The sequence below is a fragment of the Pseudorasbora parva genome, chromosome 12, assembly GCF_024679245.1.
Source record: "Pseudorasbora parva isolate DD20220531a chromosome 12, ASM2467924v1, whole genome shotgun sequence".
In the NCBI taxonomy this organism is placed as follows: Eukaryota; Metazoa; Chordata; class Actinopteri; order Cypriniformes; family Gobionidae; genus Pseudorasbora; species Pseudorasbora parva.
In genome coordinates this window covers 12,569,406-12,584,084 of record NC_090183.1, presented here as the reverse complement: position 1 = coordinate 12,584,084, position 14,679 = coordinate 12,569,406, and the positions used below count along the sequence as shown (strand labels likewise).

At 38.7% G+C, this 14,679-nt stretch overlaps 1 protein-coding gene and 1 non-coding gene across 5 annotated transcripts in view; both read left to right on the top strand.

Annotated features, from left to right (window-relative positions):
- pcnt (pericentrin) overlaps positions 1-10,117 on the top strand; it is a 52,767-nt gene extending 42,650 nt beyond the window's left edge. For 3 of the 4 annotated variants that reach the window (XM_067459169.1, XM_067459167.1, XM_067459166.1), the window contains 10 exons: positions 201-351; positions 2,429-3,127; positions 3,396-3,566; positions 3,949-4,107; positions 4,318-4,482; positions 5,108-5,334; positions 6,816-6,910; positions 7,031-7,178; positions 7,438-7,568; positions 9,670-10,117. In XM_067459169.1, the coding sequence (XP_067315270.1) occupies positions 201-351; positions 2,429-3,127; positions 3,396-3,566; positions 3,949-4,107; positions 4,318-4,482; positions 5,108-5,334; positions 6,816-6,910; positions 7,031-7,178; positions 7,438-7,568; positions 9,670-9,713 (1,990 nt within the window). In that variant the 3' untranslated portion in view covers positions 9,714-10,117. The remainder of the gene's footprint in view (positions 1-200; positions 352-2,428; positions 3,128-3,395; positions 3,567-3,948; positions 4,108-4,317; positions 4,483-5,107; positions 5,335-6,815; positions 6,911-7,030; positions 7,179-7,437; positions 7,569-9,669) is intronic. The other variant, XM_067459168.1, reaches the window with a different exon arrangement.
- Positions 10,118-13,808: 3,691 nt separating this feature from the next.
- On the top strand, positions 13,809-13,881 carry trnak-uuu (transfer RNA lysine (anticodon UUU)). Its single transcript has one exon. It is a non-coding gene; the product is annotated as a tRNA-Lys (tRNA).
- Positions 13,882-14,679: the final 798 nt, after the last annotated feature.

The following is a 14,679-nucleotide window of genomic DNA, read 5'->3' as shown; positions in this document are numbered from 1 at the left end:
CCATTAACCGTTCACTGCCATTTATAAAGCGTGGAAAAGCCAGGGTATTTATTAATTTAACTCTGATTGTGTTCACTAGAAAGAAGAAAGTCATATACACCTAAGATGGCTTGAGAGTATGTAAATCATGGGCTAATTTCACTTTAAAGTAAACTAATCCTTTAAGTATTATGTCGTACATGTTTGTTTGACTTTTTAAGGCTGGAGCTGGGAAAGGTTGAGGCAGAACATCAGGCCTGTCTACCGGCAGTGGAGAAAGAGAAGGCCAGAGTACAGGAACTGCAAGAGGACCTTCAGCAGCAGAGACTCCACAATCAGCAAACAACTGAGCAAAGCCACCAAGCGCAGGAAGTAATGCACATTTTTGATGTACTAACTTTCTATTGGTGGGGATTTTGATTAATCTCCATCAATCAATTCATCATCATCATCAAAAAAAAAAAAGAATATACATTCACTGAGTTCAGTGGCTCTTTGTTCAGGTTACGTCATTTTGCCAGTATGTAGTGGCCTTTTTTTGTTATGCGTGTTGGGAATGATTAACTAATTGTTTTCTGTGACCGCAGAATTAGACTTGCGCATGCAAAATTTCAACAGGCACTGCAACAGTTCTGATATGATGTCATAGCCCAAGCCACATCTTTAAAAATGTATAAAAAGTAGCATAATACAAATAATATAACCAACATGTAAAAATATGCAGACACTGCAGCGGTTGTGATATGATGTCACACTTTGCAGCATCTTTTACAAAAACATGAATAGAAAATCTAAAATGGATTCTATTCAATTTTACTGAAAACCTGCAGCTTTAAAGTCTGTGGGTTGTGCTGTATCAATCTTATAATGGTCACGCACATCAGTGGAGTGAAGAGTATAGGGACTACTGCCTTTTTATCATTTATTGGTAATAGTAATAGAATTTGTTATGGTCAATAATTTTCACACAAACACAATTCTTCCACCCCTTTTTCTTGTTAATGGAATGGACATTTTGCTCATTTTATTCTTAGACCAGGGGGGTTGTACCCTGATGGTAGTTGAATCAACTCAGGGTTAGTTTCAAGTTGACAAAACCAAACCAATCCGATCAAGTTGTGTTGCTTTTCATTCAAAAATATGGATTTACTTATTTCTTTAACTTGCTTCAAAGCAGCCTTCATGCTTTATAGTTGCTTTTAGTGGATTAGAGCTGGGCAATATGTTTACTTTTTGTGATTAGTAAATTTCAACTGCTTGATAGTTTATATTGGAGTATATAGTATATTGTACTTTATCCACATACAGATGGATTTATACGCATAAAGATGGATAACGTATATAGAGAGCTGTATAGTTTACATAGTGTATATACTTTTTTACATGACTAGTGTATGTATGAATAGTAGTAGTAAAATAAATAAATAATTTGTTATATTTGAATTATATGGTGATATTGAGGATTGTTTTGTTTCATTTTATAATCTTTTGATGCAGTGATGAACCTAATTACTATTGGATGTGCATCACTGCCATTTTTAAAGGAAGTGTATGTAAGATTGTGGCCAAAAGTTGTACTGCAATCACTTTCAAATGATTGTAGAGCGGGGAGATCCCCTCTCCCCCTCCCCCTGACTTGAGGTTGTCAGATTGGCTGCAGGATTCAGCAGGAACGTTTGTAGCTGCAGGTGTGCTAACTAGAGCAGAGCTGGCAACCCGGATGGCCAAACACTACTGAATTTGTGATTGGTAGATAGGTGGAGGGTGGAGCTTCAGGCCAAAACAGATGTCAACAATAACATCAGTTGAGGGCTGCAACAACAACTTTTAAATAGCAATATCCTGGCTGGACTACTGTTGTCAGTGATATAAGTATTTCAAATTAACAGGATTTCTTAATGTCTAGTGACATATCAGGGCCATTTTATTATTAACTGAAATATATTTTTTACATACAGTTTCTTAAACCCTCGGGTCCTCTTCGTTTAAGGGTCACACTTGTCCTCTTCGTGTTCAAAAGTGACCGAAGCCTTAAAGTGTAAATTTGGGTTGGTTGTCTATTTTGCACTCTTGATATTTTAGTGTCACCCCTACATTGCTATGCACTTTTTTCTGGTTCATGGCGAATTTGTGCTTTGTATCACCAAAAGATTCCCAGAGTTTGTGTTTTTGTGCATTTCCCAGTCATTCATTTTTTTTTTATCGACCCATAAACATATCCGAATCATTATCTCCTTGAAATTTATTTTTTTAATTTTTTTTGTGAGTTCACATAGCTAATGCAACAAAAGTTACAAAGTGCCATCCCATTCCGATAAGGCAAAACAATTAAACATTTCAAAACGTAAAGGTTTTCGGTCATTTTTGACTGAAGAGGACCAGAGGGTTAAATGTGTAAAAATAGCAGTTCAAATAAATTTTGCCCTTACATGTTTTTTGTTTTAAACAGTCTTTGCACCTGGCTTTGAATGAGAAAACATCACATGTCAGTCAGCTTAATGCCGCGCTGGAACAGGAGCGCATCACATGCAGTAACCTCCGCTCTGAGCTCCAGATCGAGCAGTCTCGCTGTGAGGCTTTAATGGCCCAAGAGCGAGAGCGCACTGAACTTGCACTTTCCCGTCTGGAGGAGGAACGCTCTCGATCGGCGGAGCTCTCGGATTCGCTCTCTCGCCAAGCCCAGGAACAAGCACGCCGTTTAGAGGAGGAAGCCCGTCGACAGGAAGCGGCCAGTGCCCACGACAGAAAGTTCATTCAGGACCTACGGGAACAACTAGAACAGGAGAGACGTCAGGGGGAAGACCTGGCAGCCATGTTGGAACGTTTGCAAGGGCAGGTGCTGGAAGGAAAGCGCAGGCAAGCGGAGGCAGCGGAACAGGAGGCACACAAGGAGCAAGAAGAAGTGAGGAGGCTCCGTGCTGCTCTGGAGGGCCTGCAGACTCAAAGGACGGAGGTCGGGCGCACGCTAGAGGCAGAGCGACAGAGAGCCACTCGCTTACAAGAGGAGCTGGATGTGATGAAGGAAAAGATGAGAGTGGTGAAAGAGAGGGAGAGAGTGAGGGAGGAGGAGATGGAGAGGAAGAGGAGACAGGAGAAACAGGAGCAGGTGGAAAGGGAACGACGACAGGAACGCACCAACGAGAAACTGGTGATTTCATAATTTTTTCATATTATGGTTAGGTATTAGGTTTGTTGTGGTTGTTGGAGTTACACGGTTTTCAGCCATACACCGATTACATTACTTGCCCACAACAGCACTGTCATTTGGCTTTTTTGTAGAAATACAAACTATTTAGTTCAGGTGGAAAAGAAATGCTACAATTAGAAACTGGAAGCATCTGCTCTGCTAATATACATGTGTACATCATAATTCCAGTATTCTAAAACAGTAATTGAATTTGAAAAAATTCTCTCAGTTGGAGTTGGAGTTGTTGCGTCAGAAGGATCAGCAGAGATTGAGGCAGCTGCAGCAGACGCTTGCTGACCTGGAGCAGGAAGAGAAACAGCTCACGTCAGAACGCCTGCATAGAGAGACACACACCAATTGCCTGACCTTCGCCCAGAACACACTTACAAACATCTCTCAGGTAAAAATACCCATAAAAATGTATCAAAGAAGAGTAAGTACCAGAGACGGTGTGACAGACCTGTACTGTCAAATTATATACCCAAACCTAACCCAAATATACAGTTTTCACATTCTTTAACTCGGATGAAAGTGAATGGCATTTGCATGTGATGTCAGAGGTTGAATGGATGTGTGAATTTACTTTCTGACATTAGGTATTGCAGAAATACCTTGGTTCCCAGCCTGTATGTATGATATAGTGACAAATTGTTAAAGTTATAATTTGGCACCATTCACGCTGAACATTTTTGGTCTTGTGTGAACGGGCCTTTATGTGATGCGTTATGCTTGCTTACACAATTAACTGTTGAATATTGTAATATATATCCTGTGTTCCACAGGACTCTACCTCATCAACTCCCTCTCTAATGGAGCGTTTGCTGAAGGAGAACTCTGAGTTCTCAGAGTGTCTTGCTGCTTTGAGCGAGGAGAAGATCTCCCTCAAACACACTATATCCTGTCTGGAGAGAGAATTGCAAAGCCTGAAGTGCCAGGAACAGGTAATATTGATTTATTAAAAACTGGATATTTTGAACAGCAAGACACAATGTAACCGATTGCAAAATGTTTGCAGTTTGTAAAGATTGAAAATGTATTGGGTCTCATATCTGCATCTCTGGGGAATGCGTTTATGGTAATGTTGGTAATGATGCAAGTGTTTTGATTTTAGTTGTGATGGGTTTTGTGTGCATTTCTGTCTGTCCGTTCAGGTGAAGTCTGCTGCCGTTACAGAACAGTGTGTGTCATCTGAGAAACTGGCCTGGCAGAAGGAAAAAGCAACTCTTCAGGCTGCATTACGAAAAGCAGAAGCTGAACTGTCAAAAGTCACAGCTAGCAATGAAAACAGACCCATCAATGACCTCTCAAACAACAAGGTAAATCTCCTCAGTTTCACACCGGACAATCTGTCCCTTTCTTTTAGTTGTTTAACGTATTTACCCTCAAGTTTAAAATATTGTAGCTAGAAGGATCATTATTGCCACTTCCATTGATAAGTGTGTATTTTACAAACTATAAATGCATTGTTTAGCTAGTTTTGCTTGTTTGCTTTTTACGAAAGCACATTTGAATTTTGAATTTGATCATGTCATGCTCTAATCGTTCTGATCACACCGGTGTGATCGTACATATCAAAGGCTTTAATGTACAGTGATTTGGCTCTTTCAGTGGTCTAGCTAAGGGATGCATCACCTTGTTTTTTTTGGTCAACTGAACCCCTTTGTCCTAAATTTAGGTCTTTATTAGAATTTTTTATATTTTTAATTCTAATACTTTAACAATGAACCCGCAACTGTTATTCAAATATTAATGTTCTCTTAAACATTTATTTTTAAACATTTATTTTTAGGAAGTTGAGGATTTATTTTATTTTTATTTTATTTGTTATATATAAAAAAACCTGTCTAGTGAATGAAGTTTTGTAGAACTGAAAGCTGACTTTTTTTTCCATAAGTGTGATTTCTAAATGCAGTTTTTACGCTGCATGCTTTGATCCTGTAGGTGCAGCGGCTCTATGAGAAATACCTGCGAGCAGAGAGTTACAGAAAGTCTTTGGTGTATCAGAAGCGCTATCTGCTGTTGCTTCTGGGAGGGTTTCAAGAGTGCGAGCAGGCTACACTTGCGCTTATAGCTCGCATGGGCGCACAGCCAACGTTAAGCCAATCGCAGGTCTCCAGACCTCTAAACCGCTTCAGAACGTCTGTCAGAGTAGTCATCGCTATCTCAAGGTAAGAAAAAAATGCCTTTGTGGAGGTTCAACCATGTGTCTGCTCGGGTTAGTACGGAAAATTCTTGGGTGTAACTTTTGAGGTTAATTCTTGTCAAGCAAGTTCGGTTGAGTTTCTGTTTGCTGTTCGATAATTCCATGTGATTTAAAGCCTGAATTCGATTATAATTCGAATCTGTTATACACTCACCTAAAGGATTATTAGGAACGCCTATTCAATTTCTCATTAACGCAATTATCTAATCAAGCAATCACATGGCAGTTGATTCAATGCAGTTAGGGTTGTGGTCCTGGTCAAGATGATCTCCTGAACTCCAGACTGAATGTCAGAATGCGGCAGTCCTGTGGGTGAAAATGCCTTATTGATGCTAGATGTCAGAGGAGAATGGGCCGTCTGATAGAAGAGCAACATTGACTGAAATAACCACTCGTTACAACCGAGGTATGCAGCAAAGCATTTGTAAAGCCACAACACGCACAACCCTGAGCCGGATGGGCTACAACGGTAGAAGACCCCACCGGGTACCACTCATCTCCAACTACAAATAGGAAAAAAGAGGCTACAATTTGCACAAGCGCACCAAAATTGGACAGTTGAAGACTGGAAAAATGTTGCCTGGTCTGATGAGTCTGGATTTCTGTTGAGACATTCAGATGGTAGAGTCAGAATTTGATGTAAACCGAATGAGAACATGGATCCATCATGCCTTGTTACCACTGTGCAGGCTGGTGGTGTAATGGTGTGGGGGATATTTTCTTGGCACACTTTAGGCCCCTTAGTGCCAATTGGGCATTGTTTAAAGGCCACGGCCTACCTGAGCATTGTTTCTAACCATGTCCATCCCTTTAGGACCACCATGTACCCATCCTCTGATGGCTACTTTCAGCAGGATAATGCACCATGTCACAAAGCTCGAATCATTTTAAATTGGTTTCTTGAACATGACAAGCTGTTCACTGCACCGCAGTCACCAGATCTCAACGCAATAGAGTATCTTTGGGATGTGGTGAAACGGGAGCTTCGTCCCCTGGATGTGCATCCCACAAATCTCCATCAACTGCAAGATGCTATCCTATCAATATGGGCCAACATTTCTACAGAATGCTTTCAGCACCTTGTTGAATCAATGCCACGTAAAATTAAGGCAGTTCTGAAGCCAAAAGGGGGTCAAACACAGTATTGTGTTCCTAATAATCCTTTAGGTAGGTGTATATGATGTATATCGTAAGTGTCTCTTCATAAAATTTGGACTAAACCACACAATTCATATGGATTAGTTTTACAATCGCTCTATAAACATTTGTGCTGTATATGGATCACAAGTTTCAAAACTTGCATTGTTTTTCCAAGAAATATTTTAAATATTCTGAGGTTTAAAAAACAGACCTATGCTGAAGTTCTATTGCTTTTTCCCTACAGGCCGCTATGCCAGTCACATAATCACTGTTTCATAGTTTTCTATCATGTTTTTCTTTTTTTAGACTGAAGTTCCTTACCAGGAAATGGCAAAGAGCTACAAGGAAAATATCAGTAGGCTGTGCCACCGTTAACAGGCATGGAACGGGACCTAACACAGGTCAGTGTGGTCACTTGGTTAGCAGTAGCATGATTCACTTGTTCAGCTGGAGTATTTAAGAGACTTTGATTTGGTAACTTGAATCATTAGTCGTTCATGTGGCGTCTTTCCTTCTGTTAGTTCCTGCTTTGAGGACTGAAGTGCTGAGGCCGCAGCAGACTGGAGTTGCGTTCAACTCTCCACCCACCCGGGATCTTGCCTTCGCTCAAAGGGGTGTGGTCTCGTCTCTAGTACCACCAATCAAATCACCCTTCAGGCTGAATAATAGGTGACATGTTTCTTTCTTCACACAGTTATGTTGATCTATGCTGAAAAAAAAAATCAGTGTAGAAACCATTCTCACTCAGAAAATGCTAGTGAATTTTACAATTAAAAAGAAACAGCAAGTAACACTGAATTAAACATGAAAATCTGAAAAGGAAAGAGAAATTTCTAGTTAATTTACAACTTTTTAGATTTGTTTTGCCTTCTAGTAGCCAAACATTGTTTTTAGTAAATTAACTTTTCTCCTATTCTCTTCCACTAAGAATGTACTCAAGTTCTGTGCTGGGACCAGCTGAGCGCTCCATCAGCTCTTCCCAAGATCAGGAACGTTCCCTCACAGAGTATATCCAACATCTGGAGACCGTCCAGCTGCGTCTGGGAGCCGGTCATCCAGGTAGGGTGAGGCTAGTGGAAATACGGTCATCTTTTACACAAACACCAACCCAATCTTAACTGCTGTATAAACATTGCGACTAATAACTTAAAGGTGCCCTATGCAGCTTTCCGTCCACTGGAGGGCGCCTATTCAAAACAAATGCGTAGTTTGATGACGCAAAGTGTGAGCGCGGCATCTTGGGAGATGTGGTCTTCTCATCACAGCCGGTGATGACTTTACTCCGTGCGTTCACTTGTTCACACTGCTAAGAGTAAAGCGCTCCTGCGAAATAAAAGCCGAAACCGAGGGTAACGCAGATATGACGCAATTGACAGGCGACTCCCTCAAATGCAATGCTGAAACGTCCCTGTCCTTAGTTAAAATAGCAATTTTCTCACAATTTACAAATAGTTGGAAACTTCTGGGATATTGTAGGTACTCAACTGAACAAAATATATAACACCGGCCTAGTGGTTTTTGGATATTTTACTGCAAAAATACTACATAGTTCACCTTTAATTCAACAGCACTTGTGGAATCCTGTTGAATACCATAGAAAATAAGTTTCTTATTTCTTAACAAATGTAACGGACAAATCTATTCTTTTCAAAAATACGTTGCTGTTCAAAAGTTTGGGGTTGGTAAGATTTTATTTTTTTACTTTTTTTTGTAAAGCTCAACAAGGCAGCAATTATTTGGTCAAAAATGGTAAACATTGTGAAAAACTATTATATTTTTTAAATCGTTTTTTTTCTGTTTTAATGTTTTAAAATGAAATGTATTTCTGTGATGGCAAAGCAGAAATTTTAGCATTACTTATTACTTTAGTGTCACATGATCATCATTCTAATATAATGATTCGCTGGTCAAGAAACATTTATTACCATTTGGTGCTGCTTAAAGGTCCCATGGCATGGATTGTTTTATTATTTTATAATGTTTCCTGAGGTGTACTTATATTGTCAGTATGGTTTTTACATCAAAAAATGTTATAATTTAGAAATAAAATGCTTTTTTTTTCTATACTGATTTTAGCCCTCTGGCTGGAATGTTCTGTTTCAAGGGGCGTGTCTGCTGTGAGTCTTCAGTGAAAACACCCATTGTTGTGATTGGCTGACATCTTTGCATTTGAAATGAGATTACGTGTGGAGGGGGCGTGGTTTAGTTAGGTGCAAAAGCAGAGGAAGGGGAGGAAACCTTTCCTAGTATGACGTCAAAACAGGATTTTCTCAGGCAGAGACAGACAACCAGAACTCTGTTTACACCGATCAACATGTATAGCCACATTCAGGCTAGGGGAACTAAACCTCATAAAATAAAATGAGGTTTGAGTTGAAAAACCTCATAAAATAAAAATTTCATGCCATGGGACCTTTAATATTTTTGTGGAAACTGACACTTTTTTTTCTTCTTCTTAGGATTCTTTGATTTAATAAAGTAAAAAAAAAACAGCATCTTACTGATCACAAGCTTATAAACAGTATATATTTTGTATTTATTGGCTGTATGAACCTGGAACATAGGGGAAAAAAATTCCACTGACCTCCTACTGGACAACTGAAGCATGTTACTCTACTATCACGCTTGAATTTTGCTCTTGCATTTAAATGGTAGTGGAATTAATATAAACAAACTTGGACCCTGTTTCTGAAACTGATTACACAAGACGGTTAGTATTTTTGCTTTACTAGGATCCATATAAACACTGAAGGTGAAAGGATCCAAAACGTTAACTAAATAATGGCCATTTGTGACTTCTGAACTTACCATTTTACAGTCCCCAGAGCGGACAGGAGGCATAGCTTCCCCGATACCACGAGCTTTCGGCAGAAGTGGTTTCTAGAAAATAGAACCTGGCTGTATTTGAGTTGTTTGGCACCGGGGTCCATGTGGCCTTTAGGTGAGTGACGGTCTGGCCTCATTTCCATGTTACCCAGTCACAGGAGTTCAGACAAATTCACCTTCTTGTGTGATCAGTCACATTCTGGATGGTCTTGGTTCACAGAGGTGTGCATGCCTGTTCGTCTGCACAAATACTCCCTTGTGCTGCAGTTGGTAGGTAAGGCATGTGGGGTTGGATTCATTTCTTATCATATTGTTTTATTGTTCGTTTTTTTAGGTTCCCCACCAATGCTTCCATACGCCAGAAAATCTGACCGATGAATGAAGAAATCTGACCACTAGTGCCAGTCTGTGTTCAAACTTGTGTAGTTTTTTTTACAATAAGTATTTTTAATTGCTTTTTTTGTTGCTGCTGTCATGCCTTTTCATTTTAGCTAAAAAATGTCACCAATGTTTTTTGTTTTTGCAACCAGTGCTATTTTTTTCCACTTTTTTGTAAACAATTCTGAATGGTCTGTGAATGTTCAGTTTATATATATTTTTTACATGTTGTCCACAGTAAGCATGTAAGATTTTTGCACTTGAATTTGTGATTTTTTTTTTAATGGATGTCACTGTTTAAATGCACATGATTGGACACGTTTTGTAAAATGTTTTATATTGTTTTTATGGACAGTATTTCTAGAAAATCAATAAATATTTTAGTCTAAATTGACTTGTCATTTGTATTAAAATACAAGGAGTGGCTCTGCTTAAGTTACTCATCACGGTAATATTTGTACTAAATTTAATGTACACATAAAAAATAAATAAATAACCGTCTGTTGCGCCTCTTGGTAACCAACGCACTGTCGTCACCTTGCAAGCACGTGATGCATATAAAATGGTTAATAATGAAAGAAATCAAGAAGCGTTTTTTTTTTTTTTTTTTTACATTAATGGTCAATTGTTTGCGTTAATTAAATTTGTCTTGACTTTTCAATAATGAGAACTGGTTTATGTAAATTATAACAAATAACTAATCAGTCCTAGCTAACAGGCGTCTTCAATAAATAATTATGCAAAACGTTCTCAAGCATGCCACGTGTCTGTAGTAGTTGTTAAAGGGTTACTTCAGCGATTAGCATATGGCTTTGTATCAGTAGAAACCCTGGAGTATTAGCCTCATAGCATAATTGCTTAAGTCATTTTTTGGCCCAATTGAGATATCTGCCTAACTTTACTGTCCTACCACTGCTGCATCATCCTGCCTTTCTGCCTATGTCCTTAGCCAATCACAACACTTATTAGAATCCAAAAACACTATCTGCCTAAGTCATCTCTTTGACTTAGGCAGTTTTGATACAAACAAAATGGCAGAAAACATGGGAGGACAGATGTCCAGAAGTGATGTATTAGCTCTTCTGTTTGATTCATTTTCATTTGGTAAGAGTTCATATTTCTTAAATTTTCTAGACACTAAATGTAATTTCAGTCAATCAAAGGGATTATAAACTGTGTATTTAAACTTGACTTTTTTTTGCTACAAGATATGATGAAGTAGCTAGCCAACACTAGCAAAATATAACCTCATTTCTGGTCAGAACAAATCTTTACAGTTAAGAAACATCACCATAAAAAGACTTTTAGGCAAGTGAAGTAATTTTTTCAAGCATTTACTTTTTATTTTAAGTGCAAATAAAACTAAAAATAGTAAAATAAAAAAGTAAAATAGTGTTTTTTTTTATTTATTTATAAATTAGACATTTTGACTAGACATAATTTTTTTTTGCAGTGAACCTATGAATTTAACATGATTTACTGAGTTAAAATACTAAACAGCACTGCATTTTCTGCTTTAATGTCAGGAAATAAAGTTGATACCCATGTAGTGGAGTTAGAGGATTTAGATGAGAGCAGACCTGAGAAAGAAGGTAATGACGTAGACATGGGGCAACAGATAGAAGAGGAAACAGCCAGTAAAGCCTCCAGAGCTGAATCAGATCCTGATTTATCGTCAAATAGTGAAATCGATGACACTGTCTTGGATGAGGACTATAGTCCTGAGAAAGATGACAGCCCAGATAATGGTAGTGATACAGACACAGCTCAAGGAGCTGTCAGTGTAGGAGATGCAGGAGATGTACTTGAAACTTCTGCTGTTCAACGTCATAGGCACCCAAGGCCAGATATGTGGAAGCGAGAGCTGATAAAGGAGAAGCGTCTTAAGGGGGAGAATTACAAGAATCCAATGGGACAGGAGAGACCACCAAAGACCATGGGCCCACCCTGCACATCACAGCACTGCTTAAAGTCAGAGAAACGAAGTTGTGAACTACTGACTGAAGAGCATAGAACAGATATCTTCAACAATTTCTGGTCCATGCCTTTCTGGGAGACACGCAAGCTGTATATCCAGACTGTAGTCCAAAATGTGCCCATAAAACAGACAAACCTTGTCATCTTTGAGACTGCACAAATACATCCATCCCCATACAAGGTGACCTAGCTATACCACAATGACTTCATGAAGTTATCTGGGGCCTACGTCACCAAAATTCGACCAGGTAAAAAAGTTGGTGACCCCACAGTCCATGGCCTCCGGGCTCTCTAGTACTTGGCTGATGGTCGAATCCGGTACAAGTTGGATTTTGAGTCTGAATGGCCTGCCTCAGCGAATCAACATCCCCAAAGAACCATTCCACTGGGTCCCACTCTTTCCTGCCCAACTGCCAATTACTCTCAGGAAATTCAATGACTTGCAGGCAATGAAACCAGTACTACCAAGAGTAGCCCACCAGTACTATGACAACCTCCCTCATCAATAGACAGTGTGAAAATGAGTGTGCACAACACCTGAGTGGAACTTGGTGGGAAAGAAAAACAGTGGTTAAGGTTAAACATTAAGAAACAACTTGGTTAGGGTTGACAAGTTACACATCTTGGTTATATTTAGGAGAATAAAAAAACTTTGGTTATGTTTGCAAAGCACCTAAGTGGAACTTCGATTAAGGGTGGAAAAGGAAAACAGTGGTTAAAGTTAGACATTAATAAGAAACAACTTGGTTAGGGTTCACAAGTTACACATCTTGGTTATATTTAGGGGAGTAAAACAACTTTTATGTTATGTTATGTTAGCAATTTTTATGTAAGAGAAAAAATGCCTAAGTCATGGCATATTCTGCCTAAGTCACTTTTATTGGTTAGGCAATTGATGATGGATCTTTTTCTTTTTGCATACTTGTTCACACATCTGGTTGAATGTACTGTTATAATATCAATAAAAAATAATGTGATTTATAAAAAAATTGTTTTTTCTTGTTTACCAAAAACATTGAAATATGACTTAGGCAATTATGCTATGAGGCTAACGATATTCAAATGATTGTGCCCCCCCCTCCCCCCTTGCCGCATGTTTTGAACACGCGCATGGGGGATGGGAGATTACACTCAGCTTGCAGCTACAGGCACTCATTTAAACGGAGCTATGGAGAGCAATGTAAGTCTTTTAACTTCTCAAATTAATTTCTATGAAAGTTAAGCTTGCAAAGGCATGAACTGAAGCGCGCCAGACTGAACTCGCTTTGAGTGTAGTCGCGATTACCTCAGCTCTAATCACAAGAGCTCATCAGCTCATTTAACGTTATATCACTCCTGCAGTCAGTGCTGTGATACTCGCGCGGTGACTCACTCATTATATTGAACAGACACGTTCATTTTTTAATTGTAGTGTCTTCTTCAACTCAGTCACAGTAAACAAGTTGGTGGCTTTGGGAATGTCCTCACCGGGCAGCGAAGCATTCTGGTAATTTTAGTCTTTCATCCCCATGAGACAAAAATACATTTTCTAATTTCTCAGTCTTGAAGGCACCAAATTCAAAAATAATTTCACATTTCTACTTCATTGATGACCCAGTTTAAATACGGATTCAGCTTCTCAGCTGAAGTACGTTACCCCTTTAAACATTCCGATAAATTGATGCAAACCTAAGGAATTTTAAGATGAAATATACCAACTATTCCAATATTTAAAAACAGTTTATTGGCAATATCAACGTAAGGTTACAACTACGTTTACATTATATATTCATACTCGCATTGTTTGTTCAATCGGACTGAAAGGTCATGTAAACGCCAACAAGTCCGTTTAACTAGGACAAATTACGCCATAAAAAATCCGAATATATTTTGCGATAAGGAGAGTGAGTTGGATAATTAATATAATAAATCTGGTATTGTTTTAATTTCATTTTTTAAAGAAATGTCAAGGCAATAATAAACGCATAAGTTTACGTTACGTTACCCCGTTTCTAAACGCCGCGCGACGACATGTGGCAACATTAGCGTGTGTATTGTTTATTCTATTGTTTACTTTTGTTGATCCGAAAAAATGTTATTAGTTGGTGAAAAAAGTGGGCATCACCTCCTTTCTACAGAGCCCGGATAGCTCAGTCGGTAGAGCATCAGACTTTTAATCTGAGGGTCCAGGGTTCAAGTCCCTGTTCGGGCGAAATATTTTTCATTGCGTGTAGTCATAGTTTATTTTCAACCCTTAATTCTCCATTAAGATTAGTTGTAAATGGTTGTGCAGATTACGGGTTCCAAGATTCTTCTCACTCCAGAATGAGAAAAGCGCTAAAAAAACAACAACACCCAGCCCATTTTCTTATGCCCTCTGGCCCGTGGTGACTGAGCACCAGAACATCCAAGCACAATAACAGTTTTTCCCCTTTCTAAAACGTCACTTTATAACTAGTAACGGAGTATGAACACTGAGTCGGCTTATGTAGAGTATTATGAGAGAGATGGACTAAACGACTGTATTACCTGCAGTCGGCTAATATTCTCCAGGTCAGTCTCACAAAATGAATGTTTGAATGTCCGTTAAGAAAAGCGATGTCTGCCCTTTTAACAATTAAAGGGATTTCCCATCCCATCACATCACTAGCCAATGCTTTTGTAAAATGCACAACCAAGTCCTATATAAAAGTCTTTGTCGACTTACTCGTAAAGACGGTACTTACTGCCATCTAATGGTGTTATGTAGCTATAACTAACTGACCCTTTCTCAAATATGGCAAAAAATAAATTATATATATATATAATATATATATATATATATATATATATGTGGGGGGGGGGGGAGATAGTCTGCTTTGTCCTAGTTGTACACTAGTGTGAATCTTTACCAATTACCGCCCGCCACATTAGCAATTATTATATTTGCTTATATTATAATTATTTATATTATACTTTTAAAATAAAAAAGAATTGCAGAAGTCGACAAAAAATGTGAGAATCCTCAACA